The sequence below is a fragment of the Mesoplodon bidens genome (assembly GCF_964165515.1).
Source record: "Mesoplodon bidens genome assembly, chromosome: 17".
Taxonomy (NCBI): Eukaryota; Metazoa; Chordata; class Mammalia; order Artiodactyla; family Ziphiidae; genus Mesoplodon; species Mesoplodon bidens.
Window position 1 is genome coordinate 2,503,187 of NC_138174.1, and position 23,089 is coordinate 2,526,275.

Below are 23,089 nucleotides of genomic sequence, written 5' to 3' on the forward strand. Positions count from 1 at the left end.
AGACATTTATCTCAAAACAACTCTCTGTGAATCAGGTTGTTTTACCCATTTTCTAGAAAAAGGAACCGAGTGTCATTTCCTGCAGCTTGTGAGGGGCAGAGTTGGGACCATCTGTATCCAGGTTAACACATCCTCCTACTCCTCCTGATCACAGAAGAAGCCGTAAGCGAGCTGCCTATATTAATGCAAAGAACAGCTTCCTTTCCAAATAATCTGAATTCAAATTTAGTAGATTCCCGATGAATACGGTTTTACTTTACTATTTCTGAGATTCTACCCTATTGCAGGCTGGATTCCTTTTCAATTCTAAGTTGCAGGGAAATCCATCCTAAGAAAAGTCTGTCTCTGTCTCTCTTTGTCATGTACACACATTGTTACCCACGTTTAGGAAGCTGTAGACTTTTTGTCGACTTTGTGTAAATCAATGGGCTATAATGCATACCTTTTTTCTTTTCCTGGCTGCCAAGGCATGGTAGGTATATAAGTGGATTTATGGTGCCACCATGTGGTAATATACAGAGACTCGTTAAAAAAATTTTTTTTCATTAATTCATTTTATTTTACTTATTTTATCTTTGGCTGCGTTGGGTCTTTGTTGCTGTGCAAGGATTTTTCTCTACTTGCAGCGAGCAGGGGCTACTTTTTGTTGTGGTGCACAGGCTTCTCGTTGCAGTGGCTTCTCTTATTGCGGAGCACGGGCTCTAGGCACGGGGGCTTCAGTAGTTGAGGCACGCGGGGCTTCAGCAGCTGTGGCTCGCGGGCTCTAGAGCACAGACTCAGTAGTTGTGGCGCAGGGGCTTAGTTGCTCCACAGCATGTGGGACCTTCCCAGACCGGGGACTGAGACCATGTCCCCTGCATTGGCAGGTGGATTCTTAACCACTGTGCAATCAGGGAAGCCCCTCATTTTATTTTTTATGCCAGTTTTATTTTATTTTTTACATCAGGCTCCCTGGATTTCAATCTGTGACTTCAGCATCACCTGTTGTACCATTATTCCCTGACTCTCCGTAAAAACACTGCCATCCAAAAGGAGAAGTTTGTGTGACTTTGGTCTTTTGGGTGGGATATTAAGTAAAAGATGAGATGTTGGATGCTGCTTTCTACTGGACCAGGCATGGAGTTACTTGTGGGTGTACTTTTTAAATGAGGCTTCACTTGCAAGGGTGCCTTTGATTGCTAAGAGGTACGAGTAAAGTGGAGTCCAAGTATTTGTGAGCTATCTACAGGCAAAACATAACCAGCTGGAATACAGTTAGTGACTGGTTTTCTCCAGGTACATTTTCTAATTTATTCAACAAGAATCTGTCAAGTCCATGACTAGCATAAAGTATTCTCCTAGAAATTGTGGGAGCTCACAGACAGACAGATGGATGAAGACAGATAGACTGATGGATAGGTATACAGATAGATGATAGATAGACAGACAGATAGATACAAACAGAAGGAGATAGTGACAGATTTCCATCTTTGATCAGTCTATAACAAACTGGAAAAACAATGCCTAGAAAGGTCATACAACACAGCAGCGGCTACAAATGATTCCTGTCACAAGGGATCTGCCTCTAATGGCAAAGTCTTTGTCGTTTACCTTAAATGATACAGGGATATATTTATTTGTCTATATAATATTATATTTTACAAGACAGGATAGCGTCATGATCAACACTGCAAACTCTGAAGCTAGACTTCCTGGTTTCAAAACTTGGCCCTGTGATTTGTCATCGAGGCGTATTCCAGGAAGTCACTTACTCTCTCAGTGCGTCAGACCCATCAGTAAACTGGAGATTATATCCAACTCTAAAGGTTGTCTAAGGACTGGATGGTTAATAGGAGTAAAGCTCTTGCCATAAGTAAAGCAACGAATGCACTGCCTGGCACATAAGTGCTCAGTAGATGCCAGCCATTCCCACAATATTATATTTACTATCTTAAATTATTTTTACAGATGTTTTAAATTTTACCATATAAACAAACAGGGCTGCCCACCTTAAGCTAGAAGTCTTCAGCACAGATTACTACAGTGATTCATACTTAAATTTGACAAGATTAGTCTCCAAGCTCCATAAATAGAAGCACTATACTAAGTGGACATAGGCTAGAGCACCTTCAGGTCTATGGTCTGCCCAGCCCTAATCGCTCTGTCATTTAAGGCGGTTTCCATTAACTTACAGAGGTGTTAGCAATCTCAGATCCTTTTCTGCCAGATTCATACAACCAGTGATCTAGGGAGCCAGGATGTGAAGCCAAGCCCCAACCAAAAAAGAGAGTGAGATGACCTCGTGATACTTCACCGGTAGGAGATGCTATTTAATAGCCTTTTTTTCAGGTTCTGACTCAATACTGTATTTTGTTGAATCTAGGATGCCACAGGTTGTGAAATACACATTATTTTATGTTCCATTAAGAAAGAAAATACATGCAGCCAATTAAACTGGTATGAGTTCAACTATAAGATGCATTCTGATTTCTGGGATGTTCGAATTTGAAAAAAAATACAATATTAGAAATGATAAATTATGGTCATAATTGTTTAAGGAGTTCAGTAATTTTAACTGCTGGTGCTTAGAATTTACTCAGAGGAAAGCACTCATGATCCTGCAAACCCAGGGGGTCCTGGCCACAAAGAGGTCATGGTCCGCGAGTGACCAGGCCCCTTGTCAATCCACTCAGCACGAGCGGGACTTCCCACGTCCGTGTACAAAGATCTCTGCCTGCATAGAGCTCATCTTCTATTGGAGGAAAACACACCATCAACAAATAAAAATATAATTTCAGGTAAGTGCTGTGAAGACAACGAATGACTGGTTAACAGTGACTGGGGAAGGAGGACAAGATGTGTAGAATGACTGGGAAAGGCGTCTCTGAGGGTATGACTTGAGGCCTGCGTGATGCAACGCCAGGCAGGAGGCTGTCGGGAGAGTGGCCGAGGCCCTGGTAAAGGGCACCAGTCCCAAGACGGAATGAGATGGAGGGAAGAGAGTAAGTCTGGAGGATGGAAGACACGAGGAAATGCGAACAGACTCAGACGAGATCAAAGAAGTGGGCGGGAGTCACGGAGAGGGAGGAACCGCCTTTCCTCTGCTGCCGTGTCCAAGCTCAGCCACCACGGACACAGACCCACCGACGGGTGGTCCATCCGTTTCCTGCTGGCAGCCAAGTCCATGGAGACCAGCTGGCCTCCTCCCTCTCTCAACTGTTAGGGTGAACCCTGCCAAACTGGCGGAGACACAGGTCACAGGGGAGGAGCTAACCGCTTTGGTGGATAAGTTGGAAAATGGCACGTGGGTCACATCCCGGGACTCAGTTCCATGAGCAGAGCGTGACCCGCATGCAAGCCCAGCTCTTGGTCTATGCGAATGCAAACGGCATCCTGTGTGAGCCACGGACCTGCTGAGAATAAGGGAGGCCTTATATTCAGTCTACTAATTATGGGTCTCATGAGGGCAATTTTGTTTTTTAAAAAAATTAAAAAGCCAGTCAAGTAAGGGGAATGCAAGCCAGGGATTTCCTGGAACTTAAACATTTTACATTTTTAAAAGAAATGACAAAATATCAGCTCGGTTATTTCAAAAAGTTGTTATAAGGAAAAGAGTCTTTGGATCTGACGGGGTTGAGGTCAACTCCCTTCATCAGTGTAGATTCCTTTCCTTCAGAAATCCACATCTGCCTCCCGTGTGCCTGGCTCACAGTCTGTCATGTATTTCAGTGGATTTGCCTTGGAAACCCAGGCCCCTCTGTCAACGTGTGACACCACACTTCACTCTGCCTGCTCATCTTCTGTATCTCACACCCTAAGCAGGGCATTCATCCATCACTTACGTTTCATACAAGAAGCTTAAGAACATGTATGACTGGGCAGGACCCTACGGGGATGGGGGGGGCTTTGCCATCACCTGGTCCAGTTTCCTCACACACGTCACAGATGTGCCCCAACTTGGCAACCACACAGATGGCATCTGCCCTCCAAATGGTGCCTGAGCTCAGGAACGGCCGTAAACTCAGCTCCCTCATTTCAGTCTCCACTGGTTACCCCTCCCTGGATCTCTACCCACGGGTCCCCTCACCCTCAGTGTTCACACATCAAAGGTGCAGAAGCACAGACAGAATTCTAGCTCTGGCCACAAAACAGAACTGAATTTCCCATAATTCTCAGGTTATACAGGTATGCTGAGCTCTTAAAAGAAATTTATGCTCAAAAAATACAGCCTAATTACATGAAAATCGTGTTGAATGGAAGTTATTTTTAAAAAATCATTATTTACTTCTGGAAGTTAGTTGATTTTATTTTTTTCAAGCAGATACAAGGATATTACCACCAGAGAGCACCATGGTTCTTCCTTAATCTGTATATACATACCGGTTATACTGATCCTTAATTTCAGGGGTTTCTTAAACAATAACCATCATAATTTAAGCTGAATTTGGAAAATTCTTTTGCTTTATTTTTGATCTTTGTCTATTAAAATATCCAAAGGTATTTCAATTTTGTTTTTTAATGTGAGATATGAAAACATGTTTAGAGTGTGTTTTCAAACACCATGATATACTTTTAAAGTTTTAAAACAGTTTTGCTTAAACCTGACCCTACCTCATCCAGTGTTATTTACACTTGACCTCTTACACTTGTGCATACGCCATCCATTTCCTGATTCGCATGAAATGTTTGTGTTAATGATCCTCAGGTCTTATTTGTGGAAGAATACAACTTTATTTATGAATCTTGAGAACGGCTGATGGGCTTGAATACCATTTTAGAATCATCCCACTCTTTTACTGAATAAACATTTATGCTTATCCTTCTCACTGCCCTCATCTCCAAACTCAATGGATAATATCTAAGGCCACTCTCTGCTCTGATGTTTTATGAGTGTATGAGACCATATTCACAATGCACCAGCCAGAGAATATTGCCTCAGAGACAAGTACATGAACAACCCCTGCTTTAAGTCAAATCTGACCATATGATTGTGTGCTCTTTCTTAATTCTGAGGGTGTTTTTAGAATAAAGTATGTGTGGTCAGGTTCCCATAAAGAGGAACTTCCTTTTTCTCTGGTTGGGTTCAGGAATGGACATTTGGGAATGCTGCAGTTTTGGTTTCTTGGGTGATGATTTCAATGGCCTCTGCCTGGAACTCACCTTGCTTTTCGGACATCACCAGATACCACGTTGGCCACACAGATATAAGCAAGTCCCCACTCTGATTGTGAGCTGTGCCTGGGTGAGAGTTGCTTAGAAGAACTAGAAGAACTGACCCCAAAGTTCCAAGAGTCCGGGTCCAGGGAACCTCTGTAATGAGATGCCCCTGTCAGGACATAAAACCAGGGTGGGCGGGTCAGCGGACAGGGTGACTCTATGGACAGACTGTCCTGTGTTCAGTATCCAGAGCTGGCCTTTCCTACTGCTAGAAGGAGAACTTGGAGAAAAACAGATTCCTTCAATGTTAAACATGAGAGTTCAAAGTCATGTTAATTTGATCTTTGAAAGGGATGATGAATACAAGACATCCTTGAGATATAAAAAATAATCCAGCACTAGTTTTGAAAATTATGACTTGAAATAAAAATGCTTTGAAAACATCCCTTATTACATGTCTTCTAGAGCAGGCCCTGAAAAGATCATCTAAATAATCGATCGGTTATTTTTCCTTATAGAAATTCCTTTAATAATACAAAACTTTTCTGCTGGGGAAGCAAAACTGACTTTGATTTTTCTAGGGAAGCAAAGTTGTAAAGGGATACAAAAAACGCAGGTATTTTATATGACAGAATTGCACGTGGCTTAATTTAAAATAAAAGAAGACATGATATAACAGTGAAGTAGCCCTAAATTATATGTCTATGATTTTCAATTGCATGAGATATTTATGCTTTAGGAAGCTTTAATTTGGGTTAAAATCATATTGACACATATAAGCCTCTGTTTCCTTAGTGATTAAATTAAAATGGGAGAACACAGCTCTCTCCTAATACATTCAAGCTATTGTCTCATTAACTGTTCTCCAGAGGACTATTCCAGGTAAATGATAGGAGGTTTTCTATAGAAAAAAGGTTCTAGGGCTTCCCTGGTGGTGCGGTGGTTAAGAATCCACCTGCCAATGCAGGGGACAAGGGTTCGAGCCCTGGTCCAGAAAGATCTCACATGCTGTGGAGCAACTAAGCCCATGAGCCACAACTACTGAGACTGCACTCTAGAGCCTGCGAGCCACACCTACTGAAGCCCGCGTGCCTAGAGCCTGTGCTCTGCAACAAGAGAAGCCACCGCAATGAGAAGCCCGCGCACCGCAACGAAGAGTAGATCCCGCTCGCCCCAACTAGAGAAAACCCCCACACAGCAACGAAGACCCAATGCAGCCAAAAATAAAATTAATTAATTAAAAAAAAAGAAAGGTTCTATGATGAAATAAGTTTGCAAAAGCCTACATAACTTATCTCCTTCCTGGAGATTCACAATGAATATTATTATTTAAGGACACTGAGAAATTCTGGAGTAAAGAACCTGCTAGAACTTTTTGATATAGTTTCTCAAACCTATATAACCACACCCTGAGCATATTAAGGAAGAAGTATTCCACAGCACACAGGTGAGAAATGCTACTGTAAACAAGAGCATAATTGAATAATTTTCACCCCGACATCGCCAATAAATATCTTAGTGGAGGGCTTCCCTGGTGGCGCAGTGGTTGAGCGTCCGCCTGCCGATGCAGGTGACACAGGTTCGTGCCCTGGTTTGGGAAGATCCCACATGCCGCGGAGCGGCTGGGCCCGTGAGCCATGGCTGCTAAGCCTGCACGTCCGGAGCCTGTGCTCCACAACGGGAGAGGCCGCAACAGTGAGAGGCCCGTGTACCGCAAAAAAAAAAAAAAAAAAAAAAAAACTGACAAAGCATTAAATAAAATTTGAATAAACATGTAAGGACAAATAATCTCAAAAGGACAGGAGCTATAGTCTGGTAGTCATATAAAAAAGGCTGTCAGATTTAGATAAGATCAGGTAATTATTTTCCACCTGAATGCCTCCTGCAGTTAGGTATCTCATTTTCCTGTCTCACTAAATGAAGGAGGAGAGGAAAGCAACAATAGCAGTTGATCATAAAGATGTGTGATCTTTTCAAAGACATAAACGCCCTAAAAACAGAAGAAGAGGCTGCAGAGGCTAACCTTGCAGGTAATCGTCCAAGTGGAGACATTCCTAGACTCAGAAGTACTCCTGACTATCATTAGTTTCAGATTTACTACAAGGAGGTCCTTCCAGGGTCTATTGTCTTTCTTTCTTTCTCTTCTTCTCTCTTTTCTTTCTTTTAGTTTATAATACTAGTGCTAGAAGTTCTCTCTGAGAACAGCCAGTTTAACCCCTTAGAAAGGCTATGTGACTTGTCAAAATCTCTGACATTTAATTATACAAGCATCATTAGAGCTTTTGAATCCAGGTTCCCTGCATCTCAGTCCAATATTTTTCCCATCATGAGCCTCCTAGGCTTTTATGTTTTGTTTTGCTTTCTACCCAGAATAAACAACACACAATTTGCCACTGAATTGTCTGGAACTCCTTGACACAGCTTCAATGGTCCCTGATTACTTCATTCCATAGATTATGGAACTAAACCACAGACAGACAGACAGACAGACAGACACACACACACACACACACACACCCCACGGAGACGTCCCCCCCCAAGTCAGAGATCTGATGAGTGCTACACCAGAGAGAGGCACTGAGGGTATTTCCCTTTCTGATCACTCCACCCACAGGGTGCTCATCATCAACAGACTTTGAGTAAAACCCATGTAACTGAGGATGGCAAGAAGCGCCCTAGAATCTAAAAATATGAATTTAAGGACAGAAAAGACATCACTGTCCTTATTATTTGTAAGGTTCAACTATTTTATGAAATGCATAAGGTTCATTCATAGGACTCCTCTAGAAAATCTTTCATCATTTTGTGTAAAACACCACCGATATGTAACCCAGTGAAGCACAAGAAGAAGAAAACCACCTTCCCATCTGCAGTTTCACTCATGTCATTTCACTCTGCCTTCACCGCTTTAATGGATAACCTGCCCATCAACAAGGCAGTTTCTGTAGTTTGAAATAGGACCTGCTGGTGTGAGTGCCCCAAAATGTATTCTAAATGAAAGTGGATCATGAATGTATTTATAATGTGGACTCTAAAGCAAGCGCCACAGAGTGTTTGAAGAGTTCTTTGTGCCAATTCTGTGACTATTTTTTAAATTCTGAAGAGGTTCTAAATTAACAAGTCATGATTACGGATGAAATGAAATAATCTGAACCCTATTGACTTTTTCCTGATATAACTGTGCTTTGATCCTTGTTTTAATGAAGCTCTAAATGAAGGATACATATCAACTCAAATCTTATTTCCCAAATGTGAGCCTGACCTGTGTTGCTTTGTCCTTTGAGATGTCAAAGGTGGTTAAAAGAATAAAATCTGACTTTGATCGTTCCTGTACGCCAACCAGAAACGTTTCTATTGTAGAAGATCTGCATAAGCAACAATGACGTTCTCTTCTCACTGTCAGGAAGGCAGTGGAGCAGCTGCACCCACTCTGATAAAACACAGATGTTCTCTGCAGCCCCATCCATCTTACTCCCGAGAGCTGCCATTAATCAGCTCCATTTTCCCACCACCTTCTTTCCGAAAGACCATCCACACAAGGGCTCTGGCTCCCTTTCTCTGACACATGGTCATTGATGTGACATCTTGGGCACACACACCCACGATATGAGAGAATTCCAACAGGACTCTGCAGTGCTTCAATCTCCTACTAAAATTTTGGGGTTTGAGTTACATTTATTTTAGATGTTAGAACAATTTAAGAAATACAAAATAGTATTATGGCATGAAATTATTCATTTATGATCCCACCAGGGAAAGATGAATACTATTCATATTTTTACAGATTTCCTTTCAATCACCTCTTTGTCCACATATATGGTATATATTTTAAAAACTTAGTATTCTCCCTTTTTGCTCAATTCATGAATAACTTACCATATCCTTACAAATCTTTTTTAAATGTTATATTTAATTGCTAATAATATTCCATTATATTGATCTAACTGGAGTTAGCCAATCCTATTCTTTTTCATTTTTAACCTCTAAATTTATGCAAAAATATTTCTCTAAATTTATTATTGAGTTCTTGGAATAGATTCCTGGAATTAGAATTAATGAGTCAAATGACTAGATGTTCTTAAGACTATTAACAAAAATAACGTAAGGGCCTGCGTTTCACAAATCCTCACCAGTAACAGCTCATTTGATAAAGTAAATTTATTTGACATTCCATTCAATAATAAGGGATTGGCTTTTTAATATTTATCATCCATTTATGTTCCCTTTCTTGTGAATATCTTTTGTTTTAATATTTTCACATTTATTTATGCTACTATGGTGTACATTATGCGACTTACGACATGTAATATACTATATGTTCTATTGTATATATTACATAGAAAGGCTTGCCATTTTAAACTTAGCAAGAATGTCTTTATCTAAACAAATAATAGGTTTTCACTTATCCATGTGCTCATATTTTTTCCTATAGAAACTTTACAAATATTCTGCAAGACCAGAAAGCCTTCAATCAGAGTATGACAAGAGACTGTTACCCATATAAGCGCTATACACATTCATAATCTTTTCCATAATCCAAAATACTCTGAAACTAAAATGAGAGGATTTTATAAAATTATTTGGAAGCAAAATCTGATATAAGATTATATGCTCATAAAAATCCGTGGGCTAGGGACTTCCCAATGAGAAATATGAAAGTCAGGTATACAGCAAAAAAATTCTACCATGTGATCAAATTCAACAATTCTCTGTATTCTGGGACTTCCCTGGTGGCGCAGTGGTTAAGAATCCGCCTGCCAATGCAGGAGACATGGGTTCGAGCCCTGGTCCGGCAAGATCCCACATGCCGTGGAGCAACTAAGCCCGTGCGCCACAACTACTGAGCCTGCACTCTAGAGCCCGCAAGCCACAACTACTGAGCCCGCAAGCCACAACTACTGAAGCCTGCGTGCCTAGAGCCCGTGCTCCACAACAAGAGAAGCCACCGCAATGAGAAGCCTGTGCACCGCAACCAAGAGTAGTCTCCACTCGCTGCAACTAGAGAAAGCCCGCGTGCAGCAACGAAGACCCAACGCAGCCAAAAATAGATAAATTAAATAAATAAATTTTTAAAAATAATAATAATTCTCTGTATTCTGGGACTTCCCTGGTGGCACAGTGGTTAAGAATCCGCCTGCCAATGCAGGGGACACAGGTTCGAGCCCTGGTCTGGGAAGATCCCACATGCCGTGGAGCAACTAAGCCTGTGAGCCACAACTACTGAGCCCATGAGCCACAACTACTTAAGCCCACGCACCTAGAGCCCGTGCTCCGCAACAAGAGAAGCCACCGCAATGAGAAGCCTGCACACCGCAACAAAGAGTAGTCCCCACTCGCCGCAGCTAGAGAAAGCCCGCGTGCAGCAACAAAGACCCAAAGCAGCCAAAAATAAATAAATTAAATAAATTTTAAAAAATAATAATAATTCTCTGTATTCTGAATGTGTTTGTGTGCTGTGTGTGTTTTGTGTGTATGTGCCCTGTTCATCATAATGCCTAAATATATCGCAGATCAATTCAGTTCTGTACTCACTTCCTGGGTCCTCTTTTCTCCTTCCTGTCTGTATGTTTTTTAAAATAGTCTTCATTTTCTGCTTTATAACAAAGTGAATCAGTTATACATATACATATGTTCCCATATCTCTTCCCTCTTGCATCTCCGTCCCTCCCACCCTCCCTATCCCACCCTTCTAGGTGGTCACAAACCACCTAGCTGATCTCCCTGTGCTATAACGGATTCACTTTGTTATAAAGCAGAAACTAACACACCATTGTAAAGCAATTATACTCCAATAAAGATGTTAAAAATAATAATAATTTAAAAATAATAAAAAATAAAGTAGTCTTCATATACCCTACTCAGTGAGGATAATCATATATTTTGCATCATACATTCAAACTCTCTGCAGATATATTGATGCATTTGATTCAAAAAAACATAATATTTCTATCAGTTAAAAAAAGAACTTGTATTCTCAAGGATTCTGGATAAGGGACTGTGGATGTTAATATCAATTATAAAAGAATTCTGTTTCATAGACTAAGCACTCACACATATTCACCTTCTGGCATGAAGCCAAACTAAACAATCATTTAGGTATATTTGCAAGTGATTGTAGCAGAATGCCACTGCATCCATGATTTTTTAAAAAATACAAATTCATACTAAAATCAGGCTACGACTGAAAGAAAAAGAAAATTTGGATAAAAGGTGTTTTCCAGTGAAATTGTCTAGATCTTCTTCAGTCTCTTTACAAGAGTCCTTCGTAGAAATAATAATTCTACTTAGCTGTGTGTAAAACTGGTAGGCTAGGGATTCCCCAGTGAGAAACAGAAAAGTACAGCATGCACCAGAATAGCCCCCCACGTGATCTAAGCTCATAAATTCTACTGTATTCTGAGTGTATACACGTCATGCATTGTGTGTGTATATGTCATGTTCATTATGATGCCAAAATAGATCTCGAATCTCTTCAATTCTGCATTCTTACTTCCAAGTCCTCTTCTCTCCATCCTGTCTACATTATCCCTAAGAGATCTCATCTGTCTCATGGCTTCAAATTCCCTGTGCTGGACCCAATAAAGACCCCCAAAGATGTTCACAACCATGTAAGGCTACACATTACTTTACGTGGCAAAAGGGACTTTGCAGATATGGTTAAGGATCTCAAGATGGGGCGATTATCTGAAATTATCTGGGTCAGAATCAGAGAACGTGACGTAATGATGAAAGCATGGGTGTTGATCAGAGAGAGAGAGTTGCAGCTCCTACCTGGACGGTGTGAAGATGGAGGGGTCGCTGAGCTGAGGAGGGCAGGCAGCCTCTAGAGGCTGGAACAGACTTGGAAATGGATACTTCTGGAGGCTCTAGAAGGAACACAGGCCTGCTGACACGTCGATGTCAGCTCGGGGAAACATTTCAGACTGCTGACTTCCAGAACTGTAAGATGATAAATATGCACTGTTTTAAGCCAAATACATTTGTGGTAATTTATAACAGCAGCAATAGGAAAATAACACATTCCCCTACCAGCAGACAATTCCCATCTGAGAATGAGTGAGACTAGGCTTCTGAGTTCCAGACCTATATCCTGATTTCCATTTGGCATCTCCACTTGCATGTTTCAGATGGACTTAAAACTTAGCATGGTCCAAAGGACATATGCTCTGTGAAAGTCATGGACATTACAATAAACTACAGTTGTGGAAAAGAAACTTAAATGCAAGACAAAATTTGTGTAACCTAGGTGCACAGTTTACTGGTTCAGGACAGGCTTAGTTCCAACCTTGCAATGAATGACCTTAAATAATAAGAAAAATTGCCCCAAAAGAATTATCATAATGCAAATAAGTCATTTGCTTAAAAAACTTTTAGACATCAATTACAATATCTCTTAAAAGACTTTAGAATTTTAATTATCTAAAGGTTATTTAAAAAAAAAGTTGGGTTAAGAGAAACTTTTTCTATCATGCTATTCTTTTAATTTCCTGGAAGAGAGAAGCCAAAAAGTAATTAAAATACTGAAAGTGTAAGGGATTATCATCACCAGAGTATCTTCAAAAACAAAATAAAACAAAACAACACAAAAAAATAATTAAAAACTTGCTAGAGTCTTTTGGGTCATTGGCTTCCAGTGAAAAATCATACTAAACACGGACTAATTAAACCAGGGCTTTCACTGTAGACAACGCTAACGCTATGAAACGGCAAGAGAAAAATAAATTATATATTGATCAAGGGTAAGTCATGAAAAAGACAATAGGGCTTGTAAAATATTAGGAAACAGGTAGGGAGATAATTAAATGTCTGAAATACTACTCTCTCAGAAATTATTTGATTGGGTTTTACCACCATGAAAACCTTCATATTCTCAAAATATCACTAAGTCCTCAAAATTACCCATGCATATGAATATTCGTACATGAATATATAGACAGATATATAGATATACGTATATAACTTAACCCATTAAAGTTAATATCTTTTAACATGGGATTCTGTATAAACTGGTGGCTTTTGCAAAGTAAGCTCCTCATCAATAATTTCTTCCTGTCTATGGTCAACTCTTAAACTTCACTTCATGTCTGTACATCCAAAGCTCAAATCTTTCACCAAAGTACAAAATGAATTTCAAAGAAATGGACCAAAGGATGGCTGGTATATGCATATATACATACCAATAAAGTGCATTTTCTATGACTGTGTTAGCAATAATAGCTGCATGTACTACTGAATATTTCAAACTTCAGACCCTATTTATAGCACTGTGTCAACACGTATTACAAGGCTGTTGTCCTGTGGCTCTTTCACAAGGTCCAGCTGAGAATTACACCATGTCATCTGCCTACTGTTGATGCTGAATGGGAACTGTGGCAAACAGCCCAGGCACTGGAATATTTTAATTAAATTAATATTTTGATTACTATTGCAAAAAATTATAATGCCATGACTCCTGATAAATAAGATTTGAGCTCTGTGCTAAGTGCTTTATCTGCTTATCTCATTTAAACCTCACTGCAACCCTTCAAAACAGATATTATTCACGTAAAGCACTTTTTACAAGTGAATATACTGAGTAAAGAGAGGTTAAGTAACTTGCAGAGGTTGCACAGGTAGAGAGGGGTAGAGTAGAAATTCAAACCCGATTATGTAACACTAGAATGTATTTTTGAATAAAACATTAATTGATGTGTTAGAAATAAGTAACATATATCATTTTTAGTCATTTTAAAAAGCAGTGAATACATAGTAACAGACTACCTGACGACCACACGAAATTGTTACAAAATAAATTTGTAGGGTCTGTTTCAGCATAAAGACTAAATGAGAAAATATATATGTGCAAAAAACACATTTTGTAAATCCCATTATGTTGCCAGAAATGACTGCCTATCTGGGGAAAAATGATGATCACTTATTACGTATCATATTCAAAATTAAATTCTAGATGATTTGATATTTAAAATATAAAAAAGTTTTTAAAAGTCTAGAAATACTAAGAAAGTGTTTGGAAACTAAAGATTTAACTAGAATATTTTTTTAAATAATGGAACAGAGCGTGCTGAAGCAGGATGCAATCATATTTTTTATTGAGGTGTAATTGACACATAACAACATATTAGTTTCAGGTGAACAACATAATGATTTGAGATTTGTATGTGCTGTGAGCAAGTCTAGTTAACATCTCTCATCATGCAGTTATTTTTTTTCTTGTGATTAAAAGCTTTTAAGATCTGCTCTCTTAGCAATTTTCAAACATGCAACACAGTACTATTAACTATGGCCACCATGTTGTACTTTACATCTCCATGACTATTTAATAACTGGAAGTTTGTACCGTTTGACCCCTTCACCCACTTCCTCCACCCCAGCCCCTTCTCTGGCCACCACAAACCAGTCTGCTCTCTTTTGTTCTCTGTATCTATGAGCTGTCTTTTTTTTTTTCCTATTCCAAATATGTGAAATCATACGGTATTTATCTTTCTCTATGTGACATATTTCATTTAGCATAATGCCCTCAATGTCCATCTGTGTTGTCAAAAATGACAAGACTTTTTGTGATTTCTTTTTCTATGGCTCAGTAATATTCCATGGTATAAATATACCATCTTCTCTTTATCCATTTATCTATCAATGGACTTGGAGGTTGTTACCATAACTTGGCTATTGTAAATAATACTGAATTTGAATTTGAGGGTGCATATACCTTTCTGAGTTAATATTTTCTTTTTCTTCAGAAAAATACCCAGAAGTGTGATTGCTGATAGTTCTATTTTTAAATTTCTGAGGAATCTCCACACTACTTTCCGCAGTGGCTGCACCAATTTGCATTCCCACCAGCAGTGCACAAAGGCTCCCTTTTCTCCACACCCTCAGCAACACTTGTTATCTCTTGTCTTTTTGATAACAGCCATTCTAACAGATGTGGGCTGATATCTCATAGTGGTTTTGATTTGCATTTCCTTATGATTAGTGATGCTGAAAACCTTTTCATGTACCCGTTGGCCATCTGTATGTCCTCTTTGGAAAAATGTCTATTCAGATACTCCGCCCATTTTTGACTGGATTGTTTGGGTTTTTTGCTATTGAGTTATATGAGTTTTTTACTATACATTTATATTCGTGCTGGGCACAGCTGGCCAAGGTAAGAACTTACATTTTACCTGGAGTGAGATAGGAACCACCTAGGAACCATATTTTGAGCAAAGAAGTGACAGGGTCAGGCTTAAGTTTTAAAAGAATCACTCTGGCTGTTACGTGAAGAATAGATTATCAGGGGCCAAGGGGAGAAGCAAAGACACCCGGATCTTTATATTTACTCTCTGGTGGCCTTCTACCTTAGGCCTCTACAAATGCATTGGTCTACTTTCATGTACCTCATGCATCCGGTTTACTGAATGCTTGTGTGCCAGGCACTATGCCACACACCAGGGCACAAAGGTGACGCGGCACAGGTCCTGCTCTCTAGGACCTACAATTTAGTGGAAGGCACCGAAGCAAAAACCCCATAACACACAGAGTGTAGGTGCTATAACAGAGCGTTGTACCAAGTATTATTAGAGGAACAATAATGAATTCTATGATTGTTCATTTCTATTCTAATAATTTCTGATGACTCCTGGGAGGTAAAGGAGGAGGAAACCAGGGCTGTGCACCATGATCTGTCGACAAGGAGCAGAGGGAGGAGAAGATGCCAGCAAGTCCCCAAGCGCACATGGAACGCAACCATGAAGACTTTAGCGGAATAGATCTGTGCATGCTTGAAAGTGAAGACCTAGTAAAACATAGCTTGGAAATGATGGAAAAAATACGGAGACATAAGTGAAAGAAAACACAACTTAGAAGGCCTTGAGGTGCGGCCAAACTATGGACTTACTTTCCTGCAGGAGCCAGGGAAAGGTTTTAGAAAATGATTTATGTTCTAAAATATCCTGGAAGGCCTCTGTGAAATAAGAGCAAGTCCCACTGAAAGTACAGGCTGAGATGAACACACAAGAGACAACAGACAGGTTTTCCTAAATTATAACCTACCAGCTTGAAAGAGGAAATGCACCTTCCCAAGACTTCACTGATCTCTAGTCACTGTGGATCCATAAAAGACTCCACCATAACCAGAGAAGACAAAGCCCAAGTAAGATGGGGACCATGACAGAGCCAATGCAGATGTGTTTAAGACGTGGAAATTTGAAAATAAAGAGATGGGAAAAGACCTGCCAGGTACTGCTATAAAAATGAAAACTGACTTCGAGAAAGGTATATTTGACAAAACTGAAGACAGGGTCAAAGTATTGAGCGTGATGCGGGCAAATGCTTTATATTGATAAAGGTACCTTCATCGAAAGGTCCAAAAACTTAAGGACTGAACAGCATCGCTTTGAAATATATAAAGAAAATATTTTCAAAAAATACAAAGAGAAACTGGCAAAACCAAAAGTACTGGCAAGTCACGCTGAAAAAAATAAAGGTGTAAAGAATTTGAATATCAGAAACAGCCAGCTTGGCATGATATAGATAGAGATATAGATATAGATATAGATGATATAGAGATAAAATTGTGCACCAAACAAATTGAAACTGCGCATTCTTTTCAAACACCACGGAACAGTGGCAGTAATTAGCCAGATGTTAGGTTACCAGAAAATTCTTTTAGAAAGTCCCAAAGCAGAAATTACACAGCCCAAGTTCTGATTACAATGTCACAAAACCAGACAGGAAACAACCAAAGGCTAGCCCCAAAGAACTTTCCACTCAGAAAAGTTAAATCACTCTTCTAAATGACTCAAGATAAAGAAAAACTAAAAATTAAAATGAAAGACTATTCAGAAATGAGTGAGAATAAAACACCATATATCGGGCTTCCCTGGCGGCGCAGTGGTTGAGAGTCCGCCTGCCGATGCAGGGGACGCGGGTTTGTGCCCCGGTCCGGGAGGATCCCACATGCCGCGGAGCGGCTGGGCCCGTGAGCCGTGGCTGCTGGGCCTGCGCGTCCGGAGCCTGTGCTCCACAACGGGAGAGGCCACAGCAGTGAGAGGCCCACATAGCGCAAATAATAATAATAATAATAATAATAATAATAATTCAAAGAAGACATACAAATGGTCCAAAACTATATGAGATGCTCAACATCACTGATAATCAGGGACATGCAAATCAAAACAATAATCACCTCACACCTTTTAAGACGGTTATTGTCAAAAAGACAAGAGATAAGTGTTGGTGAGGAAGTAGAGAAACTGGAACACTTATACAGTTAGTGGAAATATAAAATGGTGCAGCCACTGTAAAAAACAACTGTATGGGGCTTCCCTGGTGGCGCAGTGGTTGAGAGTCCGCCTGCCCATGCAGGGGACGCGGGTTCGTGCCCCGGACCGAGAAGATCCCACATACTGCGGAGCGGCTGGGCCCATGAGCCATGGCCGCTGGGCTTGCGCGACCGGAGCCTGTGCTCCGCGACGGGAGAGGCCGCGGCAGTGAGAGGCCCGCGTACCGCAAAAACAAAAAAAAGAAAAAAAAACAACTGTATGATGTGAAAGCCGATACCAATTCTCCTCCTCATTATTAGCAAGATAGCATCTCTCTTCTTTTAGGCTGATTTATGGCTTCTCAGCACAAATTCCTTCCCCTTCTCCATCATGTGCTGATGCATCACTCCGGGCCATCCTGCATAAACACATCAAGAGTCAGTGTGGCCCGTGTGGAAACTTGTTAGGCTGATAGGAACAGAAACACCTGCTGCCGTCCTCTCTAACGGGCCCTAAATTAAGATTTTTGGCATCCTGCTCAGGTGAAATCAGCAGCAATGTTCCAGCTGAGTCCATCTGGGAAGAATGTCAACAGGTAACAGGTGAACGTTGCATCATCCATCTGGAGGAGTTGCACATCTTATTGAAGAACCACAGGCACCTCCACAACGTGCTGCGCATGCATCATTAAAAACATGGCTAACATCCTACAGCTTCATGGGTCTACGTATGTAGTGAATAACTTAAACGTTTCCATCAAGAAAGAATTCAATTTTATTTGAGATTTAGAGCATTTTAAAATTCTCAAGCAAAAAAAGAAATCAGTATTTCACATAAGCACATTTATTCTATTCTCCTATTCTCATGATTTTAAAAATAATATCCAAATTGCCGCTTTAGTAAAGGAGATAACCAGATGGCAATTTTATTTCAAGAATTTTATTTCGAGAAGGTCAACAAATCAATCTTGGTTAAGCTTTTTGTTTATATAGTTTAAGTGCTTCTTAAGCTTCTTGGATCTGCAGATTTATAGTAGTTATAAGATTTGGAATACATCTTGGCCATTATTCCCTCAAACTTTTCTCTGCCCCTGCTTTTTTGGGTCTCCAATTACAGACATGTTACATTGCTTTACATTGTCCCACAGGTTACTGAGTCTCTAGGTTTGGGTGGGTTTTTTTTTTTTCTGTCTCTTTTCTTTGTCTCTGTTTGGATAATTTCTATTTCTGTGTCTTCTACTTTATGAGTTTTTCATCTAATCTGGTATTTATCACATCCAGTTAAATTTTCATTTCAGTTGCTGTTTTTTTCAGCTCTTGAATTCCCATTTGGCTCTTTCTATATCTTTTAGTTCTCTTGGTATTATGTTTTAATGTCCAGTTTTCCCAACACCATTTATGGAAGAAGCTCTCATTTACCCATTATACATTCTTGACTGCTTTGTTGTAAGTTAACTGACATATATGCATGGGTTTATTTCAGGGCTGTCATGTTCCATTGACATGTGTGTTTTTATGCCAATACTATACCGTTCTGATTACTATATCTTTGTAATATAGCTAGCAATCAGGGGGCATGATGCCACCAGATTTGTTCTTCTTTCTCAAGATTGCTCTGGCTATTCGAGGTCTTTTATGGTTCCATACAAATTTTAGGATTGTTTGTTCTATATCTGTGAAACATGTCACTGGAATTTTGATAGCAATTGTACTGAACGTGTAGCTGGCTTTGGGTAGTATGGACATCTTAACAATATTAAATCTCTAAATCCATGAACATGAAATACCCCATAACTTTTTATGTGCAGTATTCTCATTTAATCATCTAAATTACCAATGATTGTAGTAATTTCCTTGCTACCAAACAGTTATTTTGGAGAATGTTATTTTAATTTTCAAGTGATTGTATTTTTGTTTAAATAGTCAACAGAAAGGAGATTTGTAGGATTCTTTTGTGGTTCCTTGATTAACAGGTGAGTTTTTCTTTCTTACGTGAAATTAATTCTTCCATACCAATTCCATTAAGTGTTTTTCTTTATTTTCATATTTTCCTCATCATCTCAGTGGGAAATCAGTGTTCTGTGACTATGACAATGTCAGGGTCATTTTAAACTCCTTTTGAAGGAAAAGTAAGTTGCTGTCTACTTAGAATGTAAGTTGAAAACCAACAGCCAGCCTCCATTGTGCCAAGCCATGATTTTTTCTGCACAGCATGATTATGGCACCCTCCAGCAACAGCAATTCAGGAGTAACTTGAAGATGTGGCTGTGTAATTGCTCTACACCTAGAGTCACAGAGACAGTAACAGCTCAGCAAGGGACCAGGCAGATCATCCAATTAGTAAGTACAGTCCCTTGTTTTGTAGACTTTTCCACACCTTTCATGGAAAATTTGCATTCATATTTGCATGAAGAGCAATGCCTTCCATAACAGAAGACTAACAACTTATTGTAATTTATGAAAACTTAATTTTTAAAAGCGTTACCCATAACCTCAGCTCCTTTAGAAACTAGGTAGAAATGGTTTTTCATCAGCCTTTAAAACTAACTATATTTTTCTATTCTAAATGTCAGTTGGTAAGTAACTCACCAGGGTAGATCATGAATAGCACTCAAGAGACACTGGAAAGTTTATATTTGAGATTCTGTATTTCAAAGTAATTGGAATTTCTTGATCATGAAGACAGGTGATGTCTATGGAACATCTATTTGTACCTTAAAAGCAGGTATATCCTGAGTTACCTCTAAGTGTACTCTTTACATAGACAGCTGTCACCTGCTCTGGCCATTTTTACTGTCATTAATAGGATCTCCTTTCCTCACCTCCCTTCTAATAACGAGACATGGGGTTTCACTGTCAGACTTAAAGCCAGCCCAGTAATAATTTTAATACTATTACTGATGCTACTTTCATCTTACCTCTAATTCTGATTTTAATTCTAATACTAATACCAGCTAAAGTTCACTGAGTGCTTATTAGACACCAAGCTCTCTTCTAAATGCTTTACATGGATTATCTTTTTTAACACAAATAAGAATCTACTACTGTAATCTCCATTTTACAGGTTAGGAAACTGAGGCACAGACTGTTGAGTAATGCAGGCCAGTGGTAGAAGTGGGCCATCTACCCAGGCATCTACCCAGAGCCTGGAATCTGGTTTTAAACGCTGTGCTACTGCCCGGCCCTGGAGCTCATCTGGGTATTCAGGTCATATCCAGGTAAAAAGGGGAATTCTGAGAGCCTTCTCCAACTACAAGGGCCCATGGAACCTGTCTTTCTTGTAAAAACTACAGGCAACTTGCCCAAACTTGATCCTGCCTGCCTCAGAAGCCTGATGAGAGTCACACGCGTGACTTTTCACGAGCAGGAGAGAGAAATGGGCTTCATAAATCATAACCTCCAGTTGTTCATTTCTGAGAAGGAGAAAAAGACCCCAAAAGGATAGCAGACTTTATTCAGATGTTTGACAAACATTTGACTAGTGATCATAACGCAGTGATGAAGGGCAGGAGATTACCACACTCGCACATTTTCTTTTCAGGGGCTGTTTCTCAGAGGAAAACAATGGATCTTATTTGGAAATACTCCCTCCTTGATCTCATGTTTTTTGTTAATTTTAAGGTGGTAATGTTGAATGGTTATTCCCATTGGCGTCAGATAAAGACTGAAATTGTCCATTGAATTTAACAACGAGGCAGTGTGGCTACAGCAGAGGGAATGAGGGAAACAAGGTAGGGGTGAGGTTCTAGAGGTGAGATGGCCCAAGTTCACGGAGTCCTGTTGAAATGCTGGCTTTCATTCTGAACATGGTGGAGCCACGGGCATGATTTGCGCACAAGAATGGCATGATCTGACTCAAGATTTTAAATGATCACATAGGCTGCCATGTTGTGGACAGACCCAAAGGATACAAGGACAGAAGAGACCAGTGAGGAAGGGATTTTAATAATCCCAGCAAAGGAGGACAAGGAACTTTGGTAGCAGGAGAGACGGAGGGGTGGAATGCCAGGATGGAGGTGGAACCAGCTAGATTTGCTGAGAGATGGGATGTGGGTAAGAGAAGCAGTGAGGTCCAAGGAGGACTCCGGGGCTTTGCTGACGGCACTGGTCCTGGCTTTTTGTTTGTTTGCTTGTTTGTTTTGTTTGCACGGCTACAAGGATGGAGTTACCGCTAATTGAAATGAGGAAGTATTCAGAAGGAAAAACAGATGGCCCAATGCATTGGTGCCATGTTATTCCATTTCATTAATTCAGTCAATAAAATGTATTGCGTGTCGATGTCATGGGCTGCTCTATGTTAGATGTCAGAGATGGAGAGAGAAATACATGCTGTCCGTACCCTCGAAGAAGTCACAATCTAGGAGGAGACAGACATATAAGACCATGTTTCAAACAATTTACTTCCCTCTTAAGAGGAGGAAATGTGTTACCACGAAGAGAAGTGAATTTATCACCCCACAGAACATGACTAAACCAAATCATTCCCCAGTCCCATCTACTAAGGTTCTATAATGTTAAGAGAAAAGTTTGAAATATCCTCATCCTGAGCAGGTCCAAACAGCTAAACCCTAAGGGCAGGTCAGTGTTTAACATCATCCCCCTGACCCCAAGCAGGTGCACGTATGACTTTATATGAAGAGACCTGAGTTGACAAAATAACTCTATTTATCTATTTTCAACATTTCCCTTTATCTTGAAGCACCAACTGTGAGAAGCCAGGAGGATAGAAGAAGATCTAAGAGTAAATCAATTTAGGATAAATTGGCGTCCTTCTGAACACAGCAATTTGGCAAATGGGAGGAAAAGTGTCTACCGTAAAACTCAAAGAGCATATTATCACCGTAGATGCCTTGTTGGTTCTGAAATCCTTCCTTAGGGTGTTAAGATTTTAGACTCAAGAAGAACATGAGAAACACAATCACGTCTTTTGTTTTGAATCACTTATTCACAGTATAACCTTTTTAAAGTTGTCATACACTGTAGACATTTTAAGTTTTGCCCTAGTTTTCAGAAATATAGAACTTTTCCTTCCAGTGTGTATACACTTACTACTGTGATTATATAATATTACACATATTATAAAATTATCATTCTACTTTGAAAAATAGCCTCAGTAGTTTATAGCACCGCTATATTGAGCCAGCTTCCCCAAAAGCTTCCCTGGGTTGAGCTGATCATATTTCATTTCTAGGATTAATTAGATACAAATTCTAGGACTAAACCATAGTAAGAGCAAATTAATAAGCTAACAAACCATTTCCAGAGCTCTTACTTTTTATGCTAACATTTCTATTGTGGTCTTGAAAATGAATGTGGCTATGCATCTATGAAATGATTTTAAATAAGCTAATAAAGACGGAGTGAACATTGAAGAATCTAAGAAACAGTATAGAGCTCTTCCTTCAAATTTACATTTGGATCTGACCATGCCGGCAATAGAAAGCACATCTCTCACACTGGGGCAAACTTCTGAGCAAAGACCTGTTACCTTCTCCTAAATCTATTCTGAACGTAGAAGCTATTCCCAGTCCTAAAGTGCTAAGTTCAGGAAGATAAGAACCATTGTTATTTGTTTTTGTATCCTAGTGTCTGATACACAGTAGGTCTTCAATAAATGTTTGCAAATGAATAAAGGAATTAACTAGATCACTATTTTTAATTTGATAATTGAAAGTATTTTCACACAAGTTAAAGAATGTATCAGTGAGGCAG

General features: G+C 39.7%; 1 protein-coding gene across 1 annotated transcript in view; it reads right to left on the minus strand.

Annotated features, from left to right (window-relative positions):
• Nucleotides 1-23,089, minus strand: part of LOC308604884 (uncharacterized protein) — a gene marked incomplete at its 5' end in the record, with an annotated part of 98,227 nt that overhangs the window by 64,826 nt on the left and 10,312 nt on the right. The window contains one exon of the mRNA XM_081214447.1: nucleotides 11,908-12,002. Within this exon, the coding sequence (XP_081070573.1) occupies nucleotides 11,908-12,002 (95 nt within the window). The remainder of the gene's footprint in view (nucleotides 1-11,907; nucleotides 12,003-23,089) is intronic.